The sequence below is a fragment of the Sus scrofa genome, chromosome 1 (assembly GCF_000003025.6).
Source record: "Sus scrofa isolate TJ Tabasco breed Duroc chromosome 1, Sscrofa11.1, whole genome shotgun sequence".
Taxonomy (NCBI): Eukaryota; Metazoa; Chordata; class Mammalia; order Artiodactyla; family Suidae; genus Sus; species Sus scrofa.
This window is the reverse complement of record NC_010443.5, coordinates 158,660,143-158,686,129: the sequence shown is the minus strand read 5'-3', so window position 1 is coordinate 158,686,129 and position 25,987 is coordinate 158,660,143. Positions and strand designations below refer to the sequence as shown.

Below are 25,987 nucleotides of genomic sequence, written 5' to 3'. Positions count from 1 at the left end.
GTGAAATAGAAAATAGGAAAGAGCTGTGGTCTCTACAGAGCACTTTACAAATGAAAAGAAGGCAGTGATTATGTTACTGCTCTTCTCTAATCATTATAGGAGGGTTACATAATGGAGAGGGTTAAAAGAATGAAATTTTCATGGCACATTAAACAAGTCTTTTATACAGTTACTATAAAAACCTGTTAGGGAGAAGCTTGAGGAAATTATCACATACTGAGTTAAGACTAAACTCAGTGCTTTAGGAATTTAGCTTTGGGGAGGTTTTGAAAGCAGGAGGTGGGGTTTTACACCCTATTTATTGAGTAAAACTGTTATCCATACTGGAGGAATTTTGCAGAATTAATGTAGTTGCTCATTCTGGGGGAAGTACAACACCTTAAACTGTTAAACCACTTAATTTGCCTCCTGCTGAAACATTGTGAAGTCGTGGGACAGGTGTTTTATTTTTAAGAGGATGGATATTGAATTTAATTTCCCTGAAACCATTGTAGTCAAAAATTTTTTAGCCCAATTTTTTGCTCTTTGAAGGTTAACTAACAAGATGATTCAATCAGGCTTTATTTAGTTCAAATAAAATCCTTTGGAACCAGCCCAGTGTAGTTTCAACTTAGTTTCATTTCCTGGAGGGTAGAATGTGGGATTCACCCTTCCCCCTAGTTTTTCATAAAAAGCATGTAGCTACTTCAGTGCAGGCAGATTTCAACAAGATGAGAGAACAAGTCTTTCTGGAAATCACTTTCTTCCCTTCATTCAGATGTTGTGAGAGTTTTTTAAAGTCCTTTTTGCAGTTTTCTAGATGAGCATTCACTTGTCAATCTTTTCTTTTCAAAACAACTTTTCCTCTTTTTCTGTCCTAAAAATATGCAGATATTCATGAATTAGTTTCCTTTCGTGTGTCTATAACTGCATATTTCTTCAAGAATTGTACTTTAGTAAGATTGTCAGAGTTTCCCCAACCAACCCCATTCCAAGATGTTTCAGAACAGTACATTTTAATGTTTTCTAATTCTACACTGAAGAAATTCTTAGAGTATTTAAGTCAGGTGATACAAACGGGACCCAAAGAAATAGATTCGTAAAAATACTTTAAAGAACTGTGCTGCCGAAACTGGTTTCCTTCCTAGTTAAAACCATTTCAGAAACTGCATGAATGACCTTTATTTTCTTCTCTAGCACACACGACTATAATTTCCCATGACTATTTATGGTCTGTACAGCCCTTTTCTAACTTCCTTTTTTTTTTTTTTTTAATGTCAACGGGATATGTGTTCCTTTAATGGAAAATGTTCTATTTTGGGGGAGCTGCTTTTCCTTAGATAAGTGGTGGAGTTAAGGTGGGTGGGTGGGTGGGTGTGAGTGTGTGGAGGTTGCAAGATTGGAGAGTATTAAATTAGTGGATTGAAAGCTTGGAATGACAGTCCTGGTGATGACTCTCGAGTACAAATTCTTTTTATCCAAGATTAAAAATAACTATACCTAGAAGCTCTCTTGTGGTGCATCAGGTTAAGGAATCCAACGTTGTCACTACAGTGGCTCCGGTTGCTATTGTGGCCAGGGTTCAGTCCCTGGCCCAGAAACTTACATGTGCCATGAACATGGCTTCCTCCCAAAACAGACAACAAACAAACAAACAAAAATCTTCTTTTGAAGGAAGATTTTATTCTTTTTTTCTAATTTATGGTAAAACAATCCTGAATTAAATGCTGAATGTATCAAGCCTAGGTTCTGAAACAAGAGAAAGGCAGTTCATTAACAGGGTAGTTCTAGGTCAGGGTTGGGGGGCAAGGCAGCTTGATCTTGGTACCTAGAGCAGGTAAGTCCTATGAGCGGGGCACTCTCCATGCTTGGGCCATTGCAGCCTCATGATGGGCCACACTGTGACGTGGGGGTGGGGGATTGTCTGCCATGCACTGTGTTGTCTATCGCCTATCATCCACACCCAGTACTTGCTCTGTCCATCTCTTCCCTTTCCAGTGCTTTGGAACCTGATCACAGCAAGGATTTTGTTTCAGTGCTCCAGCTTCGCATTTTGCATTTATCTGTGTTCCACAGTAACTATGGAAGGATTACACTGTTTTTGACAGTTTTAGTTATCTCAAGTTTAATAACATTCTTCATACTTCATACTTAAGCTCCATCATTTGCATAACTGGTGGCATATACATCTTATTTTAATGTAAATTTTATTGAAGTATCATATAAATACAGAAAAGCAGCCAAATCATAAGTATAGCACCTGATAAATTTTCTCAAAGTGACCAGCACCCAGATCGAGAACCAGAACGTTATCATATTGGAGAAATTAGCTGACTCCTCGACACTGTTTCCCTTCCCCAACTTTTAATACTATAGATTAGTTTACCTGATTTTGAACTCCAGAATTATGGAATTATGCAGTGTACCCTCCGGTATCTGGCTGTTTTCACTCTATTATATTTGTGAGATTCATGCTGTTGATACATGTAGTTGTTCTTTTTCACCACTACATAGTAGTGCATTATTTTACTACAGAGCAAATTATCTCCTGCCATTGTGAATATATAGTCAGTAAAATATGGTTTAGCCATCGTACTAAAAAGGACTTAGCCACTATGTGATTTAGTTGTATTGTGATCTGATGTCTAATTGTTTTATTGCCATACAAGCTCTTTTATTTTAAAATAGGCAGCAGTTTTTCTTAAGAGAGAATATCAACTTTTTTTTATCACTCTCCCTTCCACTCCCTACCAGCTATAAAATTAATCACTTCCTCTCACCTTTGTGCTTCCATAAAAATTGATTTCTCTTTGTAGTTAACTCATATAGAGAGCTATTGTTCCTTATAAATAGTAGGGTTACATATCTATTTGCCTACCAAAGCCAGCACCTATCTTTAAATTCATGTTTGTAAACCCAGTTTCCAGTAGGCCCAGTATCAATCTGAAAACTAGGTTTGTTGAGAATTCTGGACTAGAGCCCTGTCTTAACAGGAGATTTTGTTGCATTTTGTCATTGTAGCCTGAGATTCCTGAATGCATCGGCAAACAAACTGGAAACGCTTCCTCCAGCCACACTTTCTGAAGAGACAAACAGCATCTTACAGGAGTTGTATTTGACAAATAACAACCTCACAGATAAATGTGTGCACTTGTTAACGGGACATCCCCGTCTGAAGATTCTTCACATGGCCTATAACCGACTTCAGAGTTTTCCAGCAAGGTAAAAGAAGATCCCAAAGTGCTGCCCTTCATGGACAGGATGGAGAGGCAAAACCTAAAGTGATTATTTCCCAGATAATGTAAAGCTTGTGCCTCCTGATTCTGTTCACAGCTGTCTTTTATGTAAGCCATCAGCATTCCCCTAAAGAGAAATGTTTCTTTTTCTGATATGAATGTATTCAAAGACCCACTCACTAGGATGTTCTTATGATTTTGAAATAAGGTATGCCATTTAGTGAATATGTTTTTTCTTTTGCTTCTTTTTAACTGGTCAAGTTAATTTAAAAAAAATTTAACCTAATATGGTGTGTGGGGATTAGCACATAGACTAGGATCCTGAGGGTTCTTATTTAGCTGTCAGCTTTTGTGTTTGTATTTATGGTATAAAAAGCAGTGGTGGCCTATGCAATCATAGAAACTGACATTAAAAAGAATTAGCAGCTCTGAGGAAATCACACTTTTAATGCTATTTTAATTTCTGATTTGGGAGAGCAGTGGCATTGTCTCTTGCTTTGAGTGAATCTACACACAGCCTGCCCTGAAGGATTTATGTCATTGGCATGTATCCATTTAACAAGTTAGGTCTTGGAGCTGGTACCCACATGTCAAAGAAGCAGACACTCAGCCCTCTGGTATCCTGCTGCTACTACAACCTAGCATTGGGCCAGAACAAAGACTTGGAACAGCCTCCCTCTGCTGCCATCAGGGATACCAGTCTGTGAAACCCTTGCTAAAGAAGGGAAGCCCAAATATGTATTGACTTCAAGTATTGCTCTGTATTTTTGTAGTATACATCTGTTTCTTTAGTTTTTCACTCATTTGATGTTAATGATTAAACTTTTCTTTTTTTACTTGGATGTACTTTTAATGTGGAATGATAAGACATTTTTGGAAGAAAACATGGTAGTCGCATAACAGTAATATCTCTGAAAGGGCTTATTGTCCTATTTGAGATGGTGAATGACTGAGCCCAGCTGGAGAGATGATCAACTCAAATTCAGAGGGCGTTCACTTCTACCCCCCAACCCCGGGACTGGTGCCAGTAGTAGTCACTCTGAATACAGAGAATTTGTTTTGACCACCTTCTTTCTATGTTGAAGGATGAAAGCTTCTTTAACATTTTCTTTTTTGGACCTGTTTTCTTTTCATTTCTTTCTTTCTTTCTTTTTTTTTTTTGGTCTTTTTAGGGCTGCACCCGCAGCATATGGAGGTTCCCAGGCTAGGGGTCAAATGGGAGCTGTAGCTGCCGGCCTACACCACAGCCATAGCAACTCGGGATCCGAGCTGTGTCTGTGCCCTACACCACAGCTAATGGCAACACCAATCCTTAACCCACTGAGCGAGGCCAGGGATCACACCTCCATCCTCATGGATGCTAGTCAGATTCTTTTCCGCTGAGCCACAATGGGAACTCCCTGGACCTGTTTTCTGTATTTTCAGTTATTTTCCAGACTTCTGCCCATTGACTTCTCCATATTTCTTTTCAAAATAGGATGACAGCATATTCAAATAATGATCTTAGAAATTCAAGCTATCATAGATGGATGACTTCATAGTCTGTGTATCTAGTGTTGTTTGTACTATATCCTAATATCATTCTAAACGTTTATGATAGTAAAAGATCTGGTTTACATAAAATAAAAACTTAGTTCTTGTATCTTCAGCATACCTTTATTTTCAAGATAAGAAAATAAAGTAACCTTTATGTTTGAAGAGATGACAAAGAGAAAAGTAATAAAGGGTTTCTTGCTAAATTCATGTGACAGATGAAACCATAGCGAGCAGAGAAGATACTGATAACTAAACCAGATGATTTAGATTTTAAGTTTAAGTTATACTCACTGGGAGTCCTGCCCTTGTTAGACTCCAGCATCACCAGTAGTGGGAAAAGGGCCAGGGGAGCAATAGATACATTGTAAGAATGCAAAGGCAGGGGTTTTTTCCTTCCAGATTTACAGAAAAATAAAAGAATTCCTAGAGTTCCCTGGTGGCTCAGAGGGTTAAGGATGCAACATTGTTACTGCTGTGGCTCTGGTTACTGTTGTAGCACAGGTTCAATCCCCACCCTGGGAACTTTTGCATGCTTCGGGCGTGGCCAAAAAAAATAAGAAAGAAAGAAACCCTAACTCTAGCATTTTTCTTTATTTGGTTACTATAATTATGGATTAATGTTATTAATATTAACTATAGATTATAGATTAAAATGAACAATAAAAGATACTCTTAAAAGTGTTAAATTATGTTGAGATGTTCTAAGGTAAGGTCAGAAAGATTCTCTCTTTGTAGATATTTAGCAGGATTTGAGAGAAATTTCTTCTGGGTATGGATTGAATTTGGTCACTGTCAGAAGGTCGAGAGATGATCCAGATGGACCTTTCAGCATCCTACTCCCTATCATCACCTTGTTGTCCCAAATGATGTCAGAGAAATGTGAGGAATGGTGTTTTGGGAGAAAGTGTATATTCATATAAACCATACCCTTTTCTACTCCATATACCCTGGGGGTTTCAGTGCTGATACTAAGAAATCATATTCTCTTTTATTGGATTAACACTAATTTTTGACCCATTTAAGTAGAATTTTCACCAGAATTCAAACTAAGCTTCATAGCAAAGTGATTGTTAGGATAATTAATCCACACACAGAACTTTAATAGAAAAAGGAGATCCCGAGGTTCCTGCTTTGGTGCAGTGGGTTAAGAATCAGTCCAACTGCAGTGGCTTGGGTCTCTGCAGAGGTGTGAATTTGATCCCCAGCCCAGTGCAGTGGGTTAAGAAATTGCTGCAGCTGTGCTGTAGGTCACAGCTGAGGCTTGGATTCATTCCCTGGCCCAGGAACTTCTATATCCTATGGGTATGGCCATAACATTTTTTAAAAATGTTTTCAATTTGAAAAGTTGAAAGTTAAAAATTTTTGTTTTGTAGTAGGAAAGGGTATGTTAAAATACTTTGAAATGACTATTACAAGAGAATTTTTAGAGAATCTTTAGAATCATGGTAAATTACCCTTTAGTTCTTATTGTCTAATATTTTCTTTCTAAATTTCCTTATAATTATTTTATGACATGCCCACCCTTGGACTTTTTCTTTTTTTAGTAAAATGGCAAAGCTAGAGGAACTTGAAGAAATCGACATCAGTGGGAATAAACTGAAAGCCATCCCGACAACGATCATGAATTGCAGGCGCATGCACACAGTGATCGCGCACTCTAACTGCATTGAAGTCTTTCCTGAAGTTATGCAGCTCCCAGAAATTAAGGTAGGTGGTTCCATTCCTTAAACTCCAAGCTTCAGGTCCGCAAAGAGACGTTTCTCAAATTCGTCAGTTCAGGATATTTGCACCCTTGTTGGAGTCCTCAGAATGAAGACTTCTCAGTTGCCCTTGCTCTCTCCTTTGTAACCACCTGGCTACACTGCTGAGTCAGCAGAGGGAAAAATAAACAGTAAACCAAAAAACTGGACTGGGAATGGGGAAAAGTATATTCTGGGCTCTGTTCCTAACTATGGGGACATGAGGCTAGCCACATAGTCACCTCTTTTCCATCTGTCTAACAATGTTTGTCTTACTTATTTCCAGGGTGGTTATGAGGCTCAAAGACTAAATCAGGTTTGACAGCAGTTTGGAATAGTTAACAGTCCCAGTGCACACCACTTCTCCCCCAGCTCCCCTAATTAATAGCGACCACCACAGCCCCCCAGTTTGGAGTAATTTCTCATATAGATGAAGTCTCATTGATGTTATCATTACCAGACATTCAATTCAATTGACTGAAACTGGGAGAACAAATAATATTCCCATTTCATAGGCAAAGAAACTGAGGTACTAAAAAAGGAAGTGGTTTGAATAAATGAAGACAGCAGATTGGTGGCAGAGATATGCTGCAGTTCTTGGCTCCAAATCAGGGCAGTCTCATGGGACAAAACCAGTTCAGTGGAATGAAAGCTGTCTAACAACTTTTTGTTTTCTTTCTTTTCTTTTTCCTTCTTCTTTTCTTCCTCCCTCCTTCCCTTCCTTTCTTTCATTAGAACAAGGAGTAAGAAGTTCTTTATATATGATTACTTTTTCATTTGCATCTGAGCATTTCTGATTATCAGTTTTGTGCTCACTAAAAAATAGCTCTGGTTTGGAGTTCCCATCGTGGCGCAATGGTTAACGAATCTGACTAGGAACCATGAGGTTCGATCCCTGCCCTTGCTCAGTGGGTTAAGGATCTGGTGTTGCCGTGAGCTGTGGTGTAGGTCACAGACACAGCTCGGATCCTGAGTTGCTGTGGCTCTGGCGTAGGCCGGCGGCTACAGCTCCAATTAGACCCCTAGCCTGGGAACCTCCATATGCCATAGGAGTGGCCCTAGAAAAGACAAAAAGACAAAAAAAAAAATAATAATAATAGCTCTGGTTACAGACTTGGAGCATATTCTAATCACCTAAAAAGGAACAAAAGTCACCCTCTTTGAAGACACTTTAAATAGCATGAACAATTTTTCACCACAGGAGTTTTTATGCATTATATGGTTGGCCTGTGTACAAGACATTTTATAAGTGTGTGCTTGAAGGCCACGAAATATCTTACTTTGAGTGCACTGTCATCTCAGACTGTGGCATTTTAGAGCACTTACTGTAAACTAGCAGAAACATTTTACTTTTACTTTGTAGTACATTATACAGTGGGTAAGAGATAGGGCTCTGAAGAGAGACAGATCTAGAATTGGATCCCACCTAAAAGACAATTGGTCCATTTCCTCATATGTGAAATGAGGGAATTAATAGTATTTCCTTTACACTATTGCTCTAAGGCTGAAATGAAATAATACATGTAAAGCATTTGAAATAGAAGTGGTGCATAGTAAAGACTCTGTAGATGTTCACTATAGTGAACTGCAAGTTGTTGATGTGGTTCAACTCTGATGTTGACTATATGGAGCAACTGTTTTGACTGATGATCAACAAACCTAGGAAATCTGTTCCTTAAGCAAATGCTTCCTTGCCTGCAGCACAGGAGCAGTGTTGACAGCTAAGCTTTCCAGGGGCGGCTCTGCTGCTCATTATTGGATGGGGGCCATGGTATCTTCATCACCAGGGGCTCATTAAACTGGGGTCTGTGCACATAGGCAACCCTCACAAGGTCTCAAGACTAACCTCCTGTTTGTGAGTCTTACTTTCTGCACCTGTCGTTTTGTCTGTTTGTTTTTTCTTCCCTTTTTAAGGCTGTGCCTTCGGCGTATGGAAGTTACCAGGCTAGGGGTTGAATCAGAAGTGTTTGTTTTTAGTTGCAGCTGCCACAGCCATAGCCACAGCCACAGCAATGCCAGATCCTTAACCCACCAAGTGAGGCCAGGGATTGAACCCGCATCTTCATGGATACTAGTTGAGTTCATTACAGCTGAGCCACAGCCGGAATTCCTGCAACTGTCTTATAATGTTAAGTGTCTAGTTTAAAATACAGATGGACATTTAAACATTTCAAGTTTTGACTAGATTTTTGCAAAATATAAGTCTTGCTCTTTGAAGACAAATCTTCTTTAGACCTTTGTTTGGATTCCTGTATTCTAAAGGTGGTGCCTTTGTGTTTTCATTTATTTCCTTCTCCTGTTGTCCTCTGTCAATACCCTGCTTCATGCTTCCTTTTAATATTTTACTTCTGGTCTTGCTTTTTTAATGGTTTTTCTTCTTTTATAATTTAAATTTTTTTGTAATGTCAGATATTGTATCTTAGCATTTTCCTCATGTTAACAATGTCCAGTCTTTTAAATCCAGCTCTTTTATTACCAAGAGATATTTTGTTGTTGAGGTTTTATTTGGGGAGGTGGGAATGTTGAGCAATATCAAGTATCCTTTATGTCAAAAGTATGCATTTTGCAGGCCTGAACAGATAGTGTTATTGAAAAAGTAATAGTTACATTGTTTTAGAACTTTAGGTTGATATTTTAATGCTTTCTCATATGACAATATTTTAAGTTGCTGAACAAGTATTTATACACATTTAAGCCATCCCAATGATAGTAAAATTCTTGGTAAAAATAATTATTGTACCTCAAATGATAAATATCTATGAGACTCTTTACTGCAAACTGAGCCCAAGGGCATGTTTTTAATGTAAAAGAAATCATCTTTTCTAAGTTAAAAATGTATCATTAGGGAGTTCCTGTCGTGGCTCAGTGGTTAATGAATCCGACTAGGAACCATGAGGTTGCGGGTTCAATCCCTGGCCTTGCTCAGTGGGTTAAGGATCTAGTGTTGCTGTGGTGTAGGCTGGCGGCTACAGCTCCGATTAGACCCCTAGCCTGGGAACCTCCACATGCCGCAGGTGAGGCCCTAGAAAAGACAAACAAACAAAAACAAAACTGTATTATTGAGTGAACAACTCTAGATATATTCTTACTACTTCTTGAAAACAAAGTACAGTAATTGTAAAGTATTTCAGAAAAGGTATTTAAATCATTGCAATTTCAGAAACTTAGCAAATAACATAATTTAAAGAGGGATGAGATTCTGGTATATTAACTAATGGATTCTTTACTAGCAGCCTCATCTTTTAAGACATTAAAGGAAAATGTTTATTCACAGCTTTGTTACCAAAGCTTTAAAACCAATTATTATATAAGAGGGTAAATAAGTCCCTTCACTAAAATATGTGTGCTAAAATGTGTCTTTTAACATGTAAAAGTAGCCCATTATTCATGTACCCCTGAAACAGACTATATGCATCCTCTAATTTTGTTTTTTTTGTTTGTTTGTTTTTTGTCTTTTTGCCATTTCTAGGGCCGCTTCCCACGGCATTTGGAGTTTCCCAGGCTAGGGGGTCGAATCGGAGCTGTAGCCGCCAGCCTACGCCAGAGCCACAGCAACGTGGGATCTGAGCCGCGTCTGCGACCTACACCATAGCTCATGGCAACGCCGGATTGTTAACCCACTGAGCAAGGCCAGGGACCAAACCCACAACCTCATGGTTCCTAGTTGGATTCCTTAACCACTGCGCCACGACAGGGAACTCCATGCACCCTCTAATTTTGGATAACATTTAAGTCTAGACTTTTCATTTTAGCGCATTCGGTGAGGTGTGATCATTAGGCATCAAACTCTGTACTTGGGCAGGAAGGTCATATAAGTTGTCAATAGGAAAAAGGTGAATTTTTCCGAGTTTTCCAGAGAACTTAAGTGGACCCAAAGTTGTATTTTGTTTCTTAGTATTACTGTCTTCACCTTTGTTTAGTATTTTCAAATTAATCTTCCAGCCTGCACCACCAGTCCTGTGTTCCTAGAGCAGGTTGTGTTCTGTTCTGATTCTAAAATAGAACTCTCTCTGGATACAGACTGACTCTCAGTCGGCTGGAGAGGAAAACTTAATCCCAGAGTCACTGCATAAGCCAGACTTGACTTGCCTGGTCCCAGGCTTAAGTCCACTGTTAGGCTACTAGTGCTGAAGAACCCATAAAGCAGAGGTGGCCATGGGTGTGGAACTCAGTTCTCTTGCTCAGGAGCCCTTCACCTAACCACAGAGTCATCACATTGATAACATAGGAGTTTTGCAACAAAACCCAAGCTTTTAGTTGAGTTAACTTCCAATAGTGACTTTCAAACATTTTTGGAAATGTGGTTTAAGCAGACGAAATGTGTGGCACATATGGTAATGAAATTGAAATCTAAACACCACATATCAGCAACTTTTGTCAAATTTTCCATGTTTCTGTGGTGTTCTGATTCTAATTACTGGGCATACAGCGTCTTTTTAAAGTATTTAAAATTCTCTTCAGAAGGTTATTTTCATGTTTGTGCCATGCAAATACAGTAAATCACTTGTATAAGTTGAGGGACCTCATATCTAGGGTCTGTGTTATTTTCACCAGGAAGTGGAGTTACAGAGTATGTTTAATATGCCACACTCTTGAGAACAATGACAACAGGAAGTTGAATTTCCCTTGGAATTAAGCCATGTTTGTTGTTGTTTCTCAAGTGGGAGAAAGAGAATCACCTCAGGCATGAAAGACAAAAGAGCATGGGGAAATGGCTGGGTCCCAGTGGATGAAAGAAAAGGGATTGATTCTTTGGAAATAAGGATAGTGGAAATAAAGACAGATCAGGGTCCAGTTGGGTGGAATTGTTGACCTACCAGATTTAAAAGATCATATAAGAGGCAATATCACAGAACCAGGAACCAGGAGCAGTTGTCATTATGATCCTAAAATCTGGGTAAGTAATAGTTAGTTAGGAATTTTTCTAACAGTTGGGGAATCTGGCATCCATTCCTATTTGGGACAAGAGCTTACGAAAAGGGAATGAAGCAGTTTACCAGGAAGTGGTCACTTAAACCACTTTTCTTCCTGCCTCTCTGACAATGGACCAATAGAAAGCTAGGACTGCATAGTTTGTCTCTCAAATTTGGTGTAATAAATTAACTCAAAACTAATTTGTTTGCTTGTTTATTAACTCTAGTTTAAAAAATATTTCAGCAGATCTTTTTAATGTCAGAGCCATTCCCTTTCCAACAAAATACTTCATGCATCTTATGAAGTGGCTTATGTACACATACAGGTAAACCACTGGTCCTCTATGAGCTCATGAATATTAAAAGTATCCTTTTAGAGATGCTCCTGGAGAAGGGAGCACTTGTGATCATGATTCCTCAAAGAAATTACCTGGGAAAGTTACCGTCATGCTGTTCAGCTTCTTCTATCCCTAAGGGTAAAGAGAAGTGAGCTCATCCTCCCAAAAATCTGGGATACAGCCTGGAATCACCTATAAATTTCTTTCAAGTCTCTTTTTGGATCTAAAATTACATGCCAATTTTGTGTTCTACTTTTTACCATTTCTTTTATTTTTATTTTATTTTTTTAGGGCCACACTGGAGGCATTTGAAAGTTCCCAGGCTAGGGGTTAAATCAGAGCTAGTTGCTGGCCTGTACCACAGCCACAGCAACATCAGATCCGAGCCATGTCTGCGACCTACACCATAGCCCATGACAACACTGGATCCTTAACCCACTGAGTGAGGCCAGGGGTCAAACCCACATCCACATGGATACAAGTCGGATTCATTTCCACTGCACTGCAATGGAAACTCCCCATTTCTTTTAGTTTTTATGTAAAAACAAAAGCTCTTCCTCTCCATAATCTTTGAGTAACACTGAAGCCCTCAGAAGCATGGGCCAAGTGTCTTATAATTTTGTAATATACCACTGAGACCTCTCAAGGGCACACATAACCAATTTTAAGAAGTAATGATGTGGAGTTCCCGTCCTGGTGCAGTGGAAATGAATCTGACTAGGAACCATGAGGTTGCGGGTTCAATCCCTGGCCTCACTCAGTGGGTTAAGGATCCAGGGTTGCCATGAGCTGTGGTGCAGGTCTCGGACACGGCTCGGATCTGGCGTTGCCGTGGCTGTGGTATAGGCCAGCAGCTGCAGCTCTGATTAGACCCCTAGCCTGGGAACCTCCATATGCCGCGGCTGCAGCCCTAAAGAGACAAAAAAGACCAAAAAAAAAAAAAAAAAGAAGAAGAAGAAGTAGTGATGTAAAGGAATTGCTTACTTTATATAGGATGCATTTTCTTAAAGTCAAATGTTGCAAATAATTTAGGTTTTTTTTTTAAGTATAGTAGATTTACAATTTTGTGCTAATTTCTGCTGTATAGCAAAGGGACTTCATTATACAAATATGTACATTCTTTTTTATATTCCTTACCATTATGGTTTGTCCCAGGAGATTGGATATAGTTCTCTGTGCTATACAGTAGGACCTTGTTGTTTATCCATTCTAAATATAATAGTTTGTGTCTCCTAACCCCAAACTCCCAGTTCATCCCCCTCCTTCCCTTCCCCCTTGACAACCACAAGTCTATTCTCTATGTCTATGAGTTGTTTTCTGTTCTGTAGATAGGTTCATCTGTGCCATATTTTAGATTTCCACATATAAGGGTTATCATGATGGTATTTATCTTTCTCTTTCTGACTTCACCTAATATGATAATCTCTAGTTGCATCCATGTTGCTGCAAATGGCATTATTTCATTCTTTTTTATGGCTGAGTGGTATTCCATTGTATATATGTGTCACATCGTCTTAATCCATTCATCTGTGGATGGACATATAGGTTATTTCCATGTCTTGGCTATTGTGAATTGTGCTGCAACGAACATTGGAGTGCATGTATCCCTTTGAATTATTGTTTTGTCTGGGTATATGCCCAGGAATGGGATTGCTGGATCATGTAGTAGTTCTATTTTTAGTTTTCTGAGGAACCTTTATACTGTTTTCCATAGTGGATGCACTAACTTTACATTCCCACAGTGTGGGAAGGTTCCCTTTTCTCTATTTTCTTTGGCATTTGTTATTTGTAGACTTGTTAATACTGCCCCACTGTAGTTTTGATTTGCACTTCTCTGATAATTAGTGATGCTGAGCATCTTTTCATGTGCTTCCTGGCCTTATGACTTCTTTGAAGAAATATCTATTTAGGTCTTCTGCCCATTTTTTGAATGAGTTTGTTTTTGTTGTTATTGTTGAGTTGTATGAGCTGTTTGTATATTTTGGAGATTAAGCCCTTCTCAGTTGCATCGCTTGCGAATATCTTCTCCCATTCTGTAGCTTGTCTTTTTGTTTTTTGTGAGTTTTTTGTTTTGGTTTGGTTTTTGTTATGGTTTCCTTTGCTGTACAAAACCTTGTAAGTTTGTTTAGGTCCCATTTATTTATCTTTTTTTATTTCTGTTGTCTCAGGAGACTGACCTAAGAAAATATTGGTACAATTTATATCAGAGGATGCTTTACCTGTCCTCTTTTCCAGGAGTTTTATGGTGTGCGCCTATGTTTAAGTCTTTATTCCATTTAGAGTTTATTTTTGTGCATGGTATGAAGGTGTGTTTTAACTTTATTGATTTACATTCAGCTGTCCAGCTTTCCCAGCACCACTTGCTAAAGAGACTGTTTTTTCCCTATATTGTATTCTTTTTCTTTTTTTTTAATTTTTTTTTTCTTTTGCAAGTTTAAGAATTTATTTTTATTCTTTTTCTTTTTTTGCCACACCTGCAGCATGCAGAAGTTCCTGGGCCAGAGATCAAATCCTGTGCCACAGCAGCAACCCAAGCCATTGAAGGGAAAACAATGGATCCCTTCAATGCTGCACCACACAGGAGCTCCCCCATTTTATATTTTTGCCTCCTTTGTTGAAGATTTTTTGGCTGTAGGTGTGTGGGTTTATTTCTGGATCCTCTATTCTCTATTCTCTCTTTTTTTTCTTTCTAAGGCCACACTCGCTGCATATGGAGGTTCCCAGGCTAGGGGTCAAATCAGAGCTACAGCTGCCGGCCTATACCACAGCCACAGCAACACCAGATCCTTAACCCACTGAGTGAGTCCAGGGATCACACCTGCAACTTCATGGTTCCTAGTCGGTTTCGTTTCCTCTGTACCACGACGGGAACTCCTAGATTCGCTATTCTCCATTAATCTGTATGTCTGTTTTTGTACCAGTATTGCACTGTTTTGATTACTGTTTCTTTGTAGTATTGTCTGATATCTGGGAGAGTAATGCCTCCTCAAATAATTTGGTTTTGATGTTTAAGGGAATTCACTGTTGGGAGGAATGGGGTACTATTTGGTGGATGGAGGATTTTTTTTAAAGAAATTGTTACCCCAATTGTCATTTTTATTAAATTGTTGCCAATAAGGTTTCCTGTTTAAAGTCTAGTTCAGAAAAATCTCAGCTAGTGTATATAAATTTTGTTTTGTTTTGTTTTATTATTATTTTATTTTATTTTATTTTGTTTTATTTTTGTCTTTTTGCCATTTCATGGGCCGCTCCCACAGTATATGGAGGTTCCCAGGCTAGAGGTCGAATCCGAGCCACATCTGCAACCTACACCACAGCTCACAGCAAAGCTGGGTCCTTAACCCACTGAGCAAGGCCAGGGATTGAACCCGCAACCTCATGGTTCCTAGTCGGATTCATTAACCACTGAGCCACGATGGGAACTCCATATATAAATTTGAAAGGAAAGTTCTTTACAAATCAAAGGTCTTCTTTTGCAGCTCCCTGAAAGGTGGGGAGGTTTAAACAATATACATTTCTGAGTAATTATAGACAATTACAATATTACATTGAAAAATAGAACTTCAGTCTTGGCAGTAGGGTCTATGTCTGAAGTAAAAAATTTAGACTGGCTCACTTAATTAATAGTGAGCCAGTCTAAATTTTACTTAGATGTGTGAGCATCCTACAGTAATGATGTCTTAGCCTTTTATAACATTAGGAATATATTATAGTCTAAGTTTTAAAAGCAAATTTGAGTAAAAGTTAAAATGAGAAACAATACACATATGTACATGTATTTTACACTTAAGCTAAAATGTTCTAGTTCCTATGTAACTATAACAGAGGGAGAGAATTCCCACTGTGGTGCAGTGGACTAAGAATTCAACTGCAGTGGCTCAGGTTGCTGCAGAGATGCGGATTTGATCATCAGCCTGGCGCAGTGGGGAGAAGTATCCAGTGTTGCCGCTGCTGCAGTAAAGGTTGAAGCTGCAGCTCATCCAGTCCTTAACCTGGGAACTTCCATATGCTCCAGGTGTGGCCATAAAATTTAAAAAATAAAATAAAGAGAGGGAGATAGTACAGATTACTTCCAAATGAGACACAATCTATAGTTCACCATTTGGCCCCTACCTGCCTCTCCAGCCTTACCTTCTGCTCTTAGGCACCACCATCTCCAGATATACCAACCACCTGTGGTTCATGACCTGATACACCATGCATTGTTCTGTCTCCTGCCCAGTGCATGTGCTGTTAGCTCTTCCTAGATGCCCTCCTGTTCTCATCTGCCTCAGTATCTTTAACTTTGTTTCTTCACAAAAATCCCCTCCTGGAAAGCCCTTTCTGAGGTCTTAGTAGCTGCCCCTTCTCTGTCATAAATGTGCACACATGTATATCTTGCTGATCGTAGCAGCTGGAGGTAGGTAGTAGTGTCGATGTCCCCCTCTAGCCTGTGGATTCCTCAGGGTCCGGACTCCTGATGTCTAGCTTATTGTTTGCTGCTTAGTACGTGTTAAATAATTTTTTTTTTTTTTTTTGGCTGCCCCATGGCATATGGAGGTTCACGGGCCAGGGATCAAATCCAAGCTACAGTTTCGTACTACGCCGCAGCTGCAGCAAGACCAGATCTTTAACCCATTGCTCCGGGCTAGGAATCGAACTTGGGTCCAGGCAGTGACCCGAGCCAATACATATACAATGTCGATCCAGCTGTACCACAGCAGGAACTCCCTAAATAAATGTTATTTTGATTTAATACATTTTTTTTCTTTTTATGAACTCAAAATGAAAGTAGTGAACCTGTTTAGTAGAGGAAACATAAATCAGCAGCTTTTACCTTGTGTGGGCAAAGGAGTGAAAAAGATGGTTGTGTGTCCCCATTTTGGAACTGCAGAGCTGTTGGACAGCAGAGTTCAGGTGGTGGACCAGCTGTGGTCTGAAGAAGGAAGAAGCAAGGGGTTGCGGAATCTCTCAGCTGACTGGCTCTGTTAAGTCACTGTTTCAGGGCAGCACAGACAGTTTTTTGGCAGATAATATATAATACACTGTGGAGTTCCCACTGTGGTGCAGTGGGATCAGCAGCATTTGCAGCACTGGGATGTGGGTTCAATCCTTGGCCTAGCACAGTGGGTTAAGGATCTGGCATTGCTGCCACTGGGGCATAGGTCACAACTGCGGCTAGATCTGATCACGGGCCCGGGAACGCTGTAAGGCCAAAAAACAAAACAAACAAAAAAAAAAAAACACTGCTATGAAAATTGACGTGCTGTTTCTTTAGTAATGTTTTGTGAGGAATCATAATAATGATATTGGTGCTCTTGTGATAATTTCAGTTAAACTATATATTGGATTGCACTCTCATTTCTTTAAGATACACTTTATTTTTTACACTTTTGTCTAAATGTATTAGCAGTTATTTTCCTTTAAATCATGAGTGCCTTCTCAGCTATGAGTTATCTTTTTCTGAGGGTTGGATAATTGTGCTTTGCGTATTCTTACCAGAATTTTGTATTATAGCAAAGCAGTTTTTGTTAGCTGTGTCCTAGAATGAGGCTGAAGGAGAGAAAGATAACATTTTAGACAGATTCAACATTCTATTTAACAATGTATTTCCAAGACATTTTTTAGTGCATTAAACATAAATACATACATTAAACAACATAGAATATGTTGGGGCTATTTTTTTTTAATCAGGTCATGCCACCAAATTTTCTATTTTCTTATTGGTAGCTGTTGCAGTTATCCAGCCGGCAGGTAAAAGGCAAGGAGAGCTTGAAGAGCTCCATTCACAGAGAATAGCATGTGCAGAGGCACAGACAAATGAGAACATGACGCATGCAAGAATTAACTTCAACATAGCTGAATATGGAATACAAGGGAGCAGGTGGTGAAAGGTGGGATGAAGGCCTTTGTTGACATGCTAAGGAGTTTGGTGGCCAATTGAAGTGAAGGGCAGCAGGGAGCTTGGGAAGACTAAAGCTAGAGTGTGATCAGATAGAATAAACCACCTCGGAGAATCACCCTGACCGCATTGTGGGGAGTGAGTGTATCCGAGGGAAGGGAGACCAAAAGGAGAGTTGGCAGCAGTGAATTAAAGACTGGGTGACTAGATAGGCCTGGGCAGGGGAAGTGCGTAAGCACCATCTGTGAGATCTCATTACCATTGCCAGCGCTATCTTTGTAAATAAATACCCTACTGACTCATTTCTTACCTGGTCATTCAAAGAATGGCAATTTTATGTCTGCAGAACTCAGAGAGTTTAAATCTTTAGCGGTAACATTAAAAAACGTTCCTAGCCAGTTTCAAAAAAGTCTCTAATGGTTCAGAATGTCTTTAATTTCCCCCATAGTGCATGCTCTGACCTCTGAATTTGTTTCTGTCAACCCCTTGTGTTCTGTGTTGCCCACACCTGTCAGTCCTTAAGCTCATGTTTCATCACCATCAATAGTTTGTATTTACATCATTTGTTGTTTTTATCTGTACTGATGTATACTGACCAAACTGACAGAATAGCCCATTATTAACCAGTGTTATCAGTGTTTCCTAAAAATCCAGTTGACTATTCATGCAACCATTACTTATAATTAGAAAAACAAAACAAAAAGGAGATGACTATGTCCCTATTATCAACATTTAGGTTAAGTGAATTCCTGAACTTCTCTTCAAAGTATTAAGGTTGTTAAAGGTGATGGAAGTGAAGATATAGAATAAGTGAAATGTAGTGAAATGGTATCTACGTTTATGGTTTTTTAAAGTTTTTTGGACATTAAATAATAAAGCTACAAAAGAATAGAATTCTAACACTGGTTGTGTTCAGGTGCTAAATTTAAAGTCAAGTTTTCTAATCCTCATTGTCTAACTTTTTATAATGCGGCTATAATGCTTTCATTATAAAAAGTAGTTGTTTAAAATTACAGTATACTTTTATATCATTGCTACTGTTTTGCAGCAAGGGTGTGAAACAATTTGTGTGGAAACATTGCATTGTTTGAAGTTGTTTGAAAACCTATTTCTCCAAAAATACAGATTTTCATTTTAGTCTCTGTCCCTCTTCAATCCAAAGAAATCCAAAGAAAGTTCTTTAAAGAATTTTCCAGATAAAAATGAATTTGTTGGGAGTTCCTATCGATGCAGTGGAAATAAACCTGACTAGTATCCATGACGATGCAGATCCAATCCCTGGTCCTGCTCAGTGAGTCAGCGATCCGGCGTTGCCATGAGCTATAGTATAGGTCACAGATGAGGCTCAGATCCCAAGTTGCTGAGGCTGTGGTGTAGGCCTGCAGCTGTAGCTCCAATTTGACCCCTAGCCTGGGAACTTCCATATACCATGGGTGCAGCCCTAAAAAAAAAATTGTCCATTTTGAAACTGAAATTCTTGGATACAGTTTGCCTTTCAGAGTCTTAAGATTTTTAACAGACTCTTTAGTCATTTAAAAAAAATTGTGATAAGGTACCAGCTCAAGCCAGATAGTTGAATGCCTTCCTTACCATTCTTCCAAATTGTGGGTTACACATTCTCTTATCAGAAAAGTTGCTGTTTGTTTTCTCTTGTGCATATGATCCTCCTTCTACCCTGGTCCCAGGTTCCATAACGGAAATGCAGCACTTCATTTTAGGATTTACCTCATTTAAGCTTTATGTTTTATGAGAAAAGAGGTGTTATTTCCATTCACAGATTTCACATAATTTTTGTTCCAGTCAGTAGGCTGACCCTTTTGTGGCATTTTCCAAGTGAGATCAGGCAGAGCTGTTGGAGAGTCCTGCTATTGCATGTGTGGAAGGCAGGATCCAGTTTTGACTTTCTTCCTTGCATATAGTAGGCAGGCCCACCTGCTAGTCTTTCACCAATTTCTCATTTAACTTCTTTAGAATTATCTTTTCATTTTGAATATTTATTCCCTGTGTTTTCCTCCTCATTTTGCATGTTTTTGTTTGTTTTAAGAAAGCCTTTCAAAGTTTCATTTTGATGTTATAGCTATAACCCTCATGGCCACACTAAGTGCGGCGTTACTTTGAGCAGTATGAGAAACTATCTCTAGGATTTTTCAGTTAATGCTTAATTTTTAATGTAGAGATGAACTTAAAAAGATAAGGCTGGGGAGTATAAATAGCATGGATTTTCTGTGTTATTCAAAGAAAATAAAAATTTCAACTGCATTTAGCAAAGTCTGTTTTAAATGTTAATGGCAGAATCATGGACAAACAGTTTTGGCATTTGGCCATCATGGTATATAGTGAGGTGTCAGGCTAAGTCTCCTGCAAGAGTAGGAGGACAGGACTACCTGAGCAACTTCTCCAGCCCATCTCTTCTTGTTTCTGCCTGTCTCTTCAGTGTGTCGACCTGAGCTGTAATGAACTAAGTGAAGTCACTTTACCAGAAAACCTGCCTCCAAAACTTCAAGAACTAGACCTGACTGGAAACCCCCGACTTGCCCTTGATCACAAAACCTTGGAGCTGCTGAAGTAAGTGTTTTCAAAGTGCTTCAGCCCCATCACTGTTCACTGAAAATGACATTTAGTACTTAGTGAGAACATTAAATGGAAAATGAAGCATCTGTTGATTTACTAGCTTTGTCTACATACATTTGAAGTGAAGTGATTTGTCAGTCTATAGCTCATCAAAATGGGTGGACAGCCAAACATTTTCAAATAATTGGATACTCATGTCCCCTTTCAGAAAGGTTTTGAGAAAATATCCAGACAAAAAAAGAGATGAGGATGATGAATACAAAGAGGAAAATGGGATTTGAAGAGACAGGAGAGAACAGTAAACAACCTAGACATAAACTTACATCTCAGTTACTAGTAACGTGGGGTGATGTATAATGCATGTGTTATTAAAGGATTTTGCAAGAGAGTTATGATGTAGGGTAAATGAAAAATTTGGTTTATTTAAGATTATTATTATTTGGTTCAATTCAAGCTATTTAAAAAAAAAAAAAAAAAGCGTGGAGTTAGATCCTGCTAAGTTCTCTCTTCAGTGAAGAGAGTTCATTGATACTGTTTCATGCTTGGTGTTGATGGAGAATAACAGGTTGGAGTTCACTATGTAAAATATTAAAGATAACTTCTGGAGTTCCCGTCGTGGCTCAGTGGTTAATGAATCCGACTAGGAACCATGAGGTTGCGGGTTCGATCCCTGCCCTTTGCTCAGTGGGTTAAGGGTAGGTCACAGACACTCCTCGGATCCCGCGTTGCTGTGGCTCTGGCGTAGGCTGGTGGCTACAGCTCCGATTAGACCCCTAGTCTGGGAATCTCCATATGCCGCAGGAGTGGCCCTAGAAAAGGCAAAAATCCAAAAAAAAAAAAAAAAAAAAAAAAAAGATCATTAGGAAAGATGTCTTTATAAGATGTTCATCACAGAACTCTAAAATGTCTTTAATAGGATTAAATTATGCCTCACAATTGAATATTACACAGCTGCTAAAAACAATGATGTAGAGTTGTATTACTAACTTAAAAGATCTCTGTATGTGATATTAGGTGAGAAGTTTACAGAGAATTTTGTACAGTATAATCCTACTTTTTGCAATAAATATTTTTGTGCATTGGGTATGTTTGTATGTGTGTGTATACCTGCACACCTAGAAAATTCCTGAAAGGATATAAAACAAAATGTTAAAATGGTATGTTCTCTGGATATTAAGATTATGGATGGTCTTTGTTTTCTTTAAACCTTTCTGAATTTTCAGAATTTTTTGCAGTGTATCTTGTAACAATCGTAGACATGGTGTGTTGCCTCCATGCTTAAAACCTGTTGTAGTATCTGTTGATAAATGTCATCTTTTATGTTTTAGAAAACTGAAAAGGAGTAGAATTTTGAAAAGTAGTATTAATGGACCCTTAAATAATATTATCCAAGGATTTAGTGCATACCAAAATTTGAAAATCACTTAAGGTCATTCCTGGATGGAATTGGTCTAATCAGTGCTTGTTTGTTGACATGTTAAGTACTTAATGAGAACATTGATTTCAACCTATAATTGAAGAAAACTGCCTAAGTACATTCCTAGGGAAGGGACCTAGGCTCTCTCCACTGTTTGTCAGTATATGAAGCCTTGACCCAAATCCCTCAGTTTTTTATCTATAAGGGAGCATGATCTACACATTTTCTGAGGGACTTTTCAGAACTAAGAATACATGGATTATCAAAACATATTTCATCTTTTTACAGGTAACTTTTGGGTTTTTACAGATATGACATGTAATTTTGTGTTAAAAATCATTATATAAAATTTGTTAATAGGATTTCCCTCATAGCTCAGTGGAAATGGACATTGTCAATGCCATGGCACACAGTTTGATCCCTGGCCGAGACACTTCTTCATGCCATAGGTGGGACCAAAAAATGTGTTAATAAATGAAAGCTGTTTGGAGAAAAATAAAAGTTGAATTTTAATTGCACACCAAAATAAATTCCAGTTAAAGAGTTAAATGTATAATATAAAATGCAGTTTTTTAAAAAGTAAGATGAAATCATATGAATATATTCACAAACCAGAAAAGGACCTTTTAGGCAAAAAAGGATAGCAGGAGTGGGGGGAACCACAGAGAAATCAATATATAGATAGATAGATTGAGATTGGTTTTGATATTTATGTTATATATATTCGTATGTAAAAATACTTTTTTGGGGGGCTACCCCATGGCATATGGACTTCCCAGATCAGGGATCAGAACTGAGCCGCAGTTGTAACCTCTGTGGCAACACAGGATCCTTTACCCCCAGTGCTGGACCAGGGGTCATACCTGCATCCTGGCACTTCAACAACACCGCCTATCCCATTGCACCACAGCAGGAACTCCAAAAAAATACTTTTTTTCACATAAAAGTTTTAAATGTCTATTCCAAAAGCTACCAAAAGTACATCTAAAACACAAGTAATAAACTATAAAAAAACATGGCAAAAAATCAAATCATTAATATTTGTTTTTTTATTTTTTATTTTATTTATTTATTTTTGCTTTTTAGGGCCATACCCACTGCATATGGAGGTTCCCAGGCTAGGGGTCTAATCGGATCTATAGCTGCCAGCTTACACCACAGCCACAGCAAAGCAGGATCTGAGCCGCATCTGTGACTTATACCACACAGCTCATGGCAACACCGGATCCTTACCCCGCTGAGCGAGGCCAGGGGTGGAACCCGCAACTTCATGGTTCCTAGTCAGATTCGTTTCCGCTGCACCACGACAGGAATTCCAGAGCATTAATATTCTTAATAGAAAATGTTTTTATGAACATTGAGTAAGAGAAGTACTCACTCAAACAGAAAATGAGTTAAGGATATTAAGTGTTAATAACCAAAGTCCAGATAGTTGCTTGAAAAGATCATGTGCAGCCCTATTAGTGTACCAAGGAAATATTAGGTAAAATATTGAAATGGTAATATTTTCCCCCCAAATTGATGCTGCTGGAGGATTTTAAATTGATACAACTTTTTAAAAAAGCTATTGGCTCTGTGTATCAAACTTTTAAAAGTACTTATATAATTAGACCAAGATTTTCTGTGGTAAAAAATTTATTCTAAAAAGTAGTCAGAAATATGGTGTTCATTTTAGGCACAGAGTTAGTCATCAAGATATTTCTAATTATATTTAGCATGAATATAAACATGGGAAACGTTCATGATATAATTAGAAAAAAGATGCAAAACCATATACATATATATATATAAAATAGAACGACCCCAGATGTGAGGCAATATCTGTTAAATTCGCTACCAAAGGGCGTGTTACTGGAGTGGCCAGAGCTACTCAGCGAAGCACATGTGTCCTGTCAGATTAAAACAAAAACAAAAACAAAGAGAAAAATTAGTAGCAGACAGGGAAATCATAATGCTTGCTCTTAGGTTAAAATGTTACCCTGTGTTTAGTATCCAGAGGGTTGTGGCTCTGTACTAACTCGGGAGAGTTTCTAAAAGAGACTTGCTCTTTTAGAAGGTGGGCACGTTTGTTCTCCACAAGCCAGTGTCAATCCACATAGTGCCTCTTCTGTGTGACCGAGCTCTGGCTCCCAGATTCTCTGACTTATTTTAAGTTGTACAAGAGTCATCATTCAGGCCACTTAGCTCCTCAGTCACACTTTTTTCAGCTCTGCGGAGAATGAGAAATTGCTGCTTCACTAGAAAGGATTACGAGGATGTTTAAGGATTACTTTTTTCTTTAATAATCAGGCTAGGAGATGGAATTATTTCTTTGAAGACTCTATGGTCTATAAAAAGTAGAAATGTCTGGAAATGAACCTTTCATTTTTTTTCTAGAATTCAGAAGGGTAGCAAAAACAGTGAGAGCCCTAAGGTTTGCCTTAAAAACCTATTGGATTGCTTGCTGTTACAAGTGGATAAAATTTAGTACCAGATCGTATGGAAAGCAAATAACAGCAGACTATCTCTTTTAGTGCCCCTTTTATTGATAGATTTGAAAAGAGGATATATAGCCCGGCTGTAAAATGAGGTATTTGATTTCAAGATTTTCTGTTGGCGTCATCTGTGATTTTTATGTTTTTCAGCTTTTTTAGGATAAAGGGGGAAAGTGAATGTTTGCTGGTAATTAAGAGTAGAAACTTTTCTTTAACAAAATATTTTTAAATTTCAGAGAAATCGCCACCAGCTATTTCTAGAATCAAAGTGAATAGTGTTAGACATTGATTTACTTCTGAGTGAATGGTTCTTAGGAAAGGTATTCAGTATTTGTTATATTTGGTAGTTAGTGAACACCAACAGATAAATTATTTAAAAAAAAATTTTTTTTTTGTCTTTTTAGGGCCTCACCTGAGGCATATGGAAGTTCCCAGCTAGGAGTTGAATCGGAGCTGCAGCTGCCGGCCTATTCCACAGCCACAACAATGCAGGATCCAAACCATGTCTGTGACTTACACCACAGCTCATGGCAACGTTGGATCCTTTTAATCCACTGAGTAGGGCCAGGGATCGTACCTGCGTCATCATGGATACTAGTCAGGTTCGTTGCTGCTGAGCCACAATGGAAACTCCTGATAATTTAAATTTTGGGGAAAAGTGTTTAGGTGTTATTTAAGTTAAGAGATGATGTGTGTGCTATTTCTCTTGTTTAAGTAATAGGGGGAAAAAAATAATGACAGTTTACAGGTAAGGATTTATCTCACCATGTGGTGGTAGGCAGCCTTTTAAAAACCTGCTTCATATCTGTATGATTTCCTGTTTGTGGGCATTGAATGCTTTCTTGTAGGCTGGTTTTTAATAAACCCCATTTGAGAGTTTACCCTTTTAATATTTTTGTTTTGGGTCCTGTTTGACCAGTTATAGCATATGAGAGCTGAAGTGAGAGAATTTATGTCCCAGTTTATATGTATATATATGTAGTTTGTAAGTTATGGAATACCCCTTGTTTACTTCATGATTTTATGACAGTGTTCTTAGCATAGTTGGCTGTTCAAGTGAGGAACGAATTGGAAGGTCCCCCATGATATTCATAAAATATTTGAAGGGGTGACTTGGGCAGAAATTGGATTTGAGAATGAATGTTACAGAACTCTCATCATTCAAACATAAAACAGTTGTGGCTTAGGTTTCATTCTTTTCAAATCCGGATTTCATGTTGTGAAAATACACCTAACGTAACAGTTAAATTTTCTTTTCTCAAAGCAAGATTGAGACCTGTCCTTTCATTCTTGGGAGAGAGCAGCCATCAAGGGTATTGCATGTGACACTCTTCATCAAACCACCATTTGAAGCTGATAAAAACTAAGTTTCATGCTCTGTGTATATGCCCCTTTGTTTTCATTGTGATGAGTAGCTAATTCTTACTGCTCATAAATATTTCAGACATATTAAACATAAGAAGTGGTAACTAGAGTGCTTAGCTGTTTTTCATTTCCCAATAACGGTAGCAGTTCACACATGATCCGTATTAATGATTCCTGTTCCCTTAATTTCTCTGGTTAGTAATATCCGCTGTTTCAAGATTGATCAGCCTTCAGCAGGAGATGCATCTGGAGCCCCAGCTGTATGGAGCCATGGCTACACTGAAGCTTCAGGGGTAAAAAACAAGTAAGTGGGTAAAACTTTGGCGTGAGATCTGCCTCCTGCCTGTCTCCCTGCTTTAGTGGGACAGAAAGAAGCCTGGTGCTAGCACGCACTTTCCTGGTGTCCCATTTATTTGAGAGTGCATGTTTCCCCAGAGTGAAGCCACCTGATGACTTAGGTTGGAACATGAAGCTAAGCCCTGCTTGGCATCACATACTCTCTCTTTGTGAGAAGTGTTGCTAGGATACAGTGTAACTG

The 25,987-nt window shown here is 38.6% G+C and overlaps 1 protein-coding gene across 1 annotated transcript in view; it reads left to right on the top strand.

Moving 5' to 3' along the window:
• Positions 1 to 25,987, top strand: part of PHLPP1 (PH domain and leucine rich repeat protein phosphatase 1) — a 220,834-nt gene that overhangs the window by 177,514 nt on the left and 17,333 nt on the right. Inside the window, exons 11-14 of the mRNA XM_021099624.1 lie at positions 3,001 to 3,201; positions 6,296 to 6,458; positions 20,057 to 20,187; positions 25,649 to 25,753. Coding sequence (XP_020955283.1) covers positions 3,001 to 3,201; positions 6,296 to 6,458; positions 20,057 to 20,187; positions 25,649 to 25,753 — 600 coding nt within the window. The remainder of the gene's footprint in view (positions 1 to 3,000; positions 3,202 to 6,295; positions 6,459 to 20,056; positions 20,188 to 25,648; positions 25,754 to 25,987) is intronic.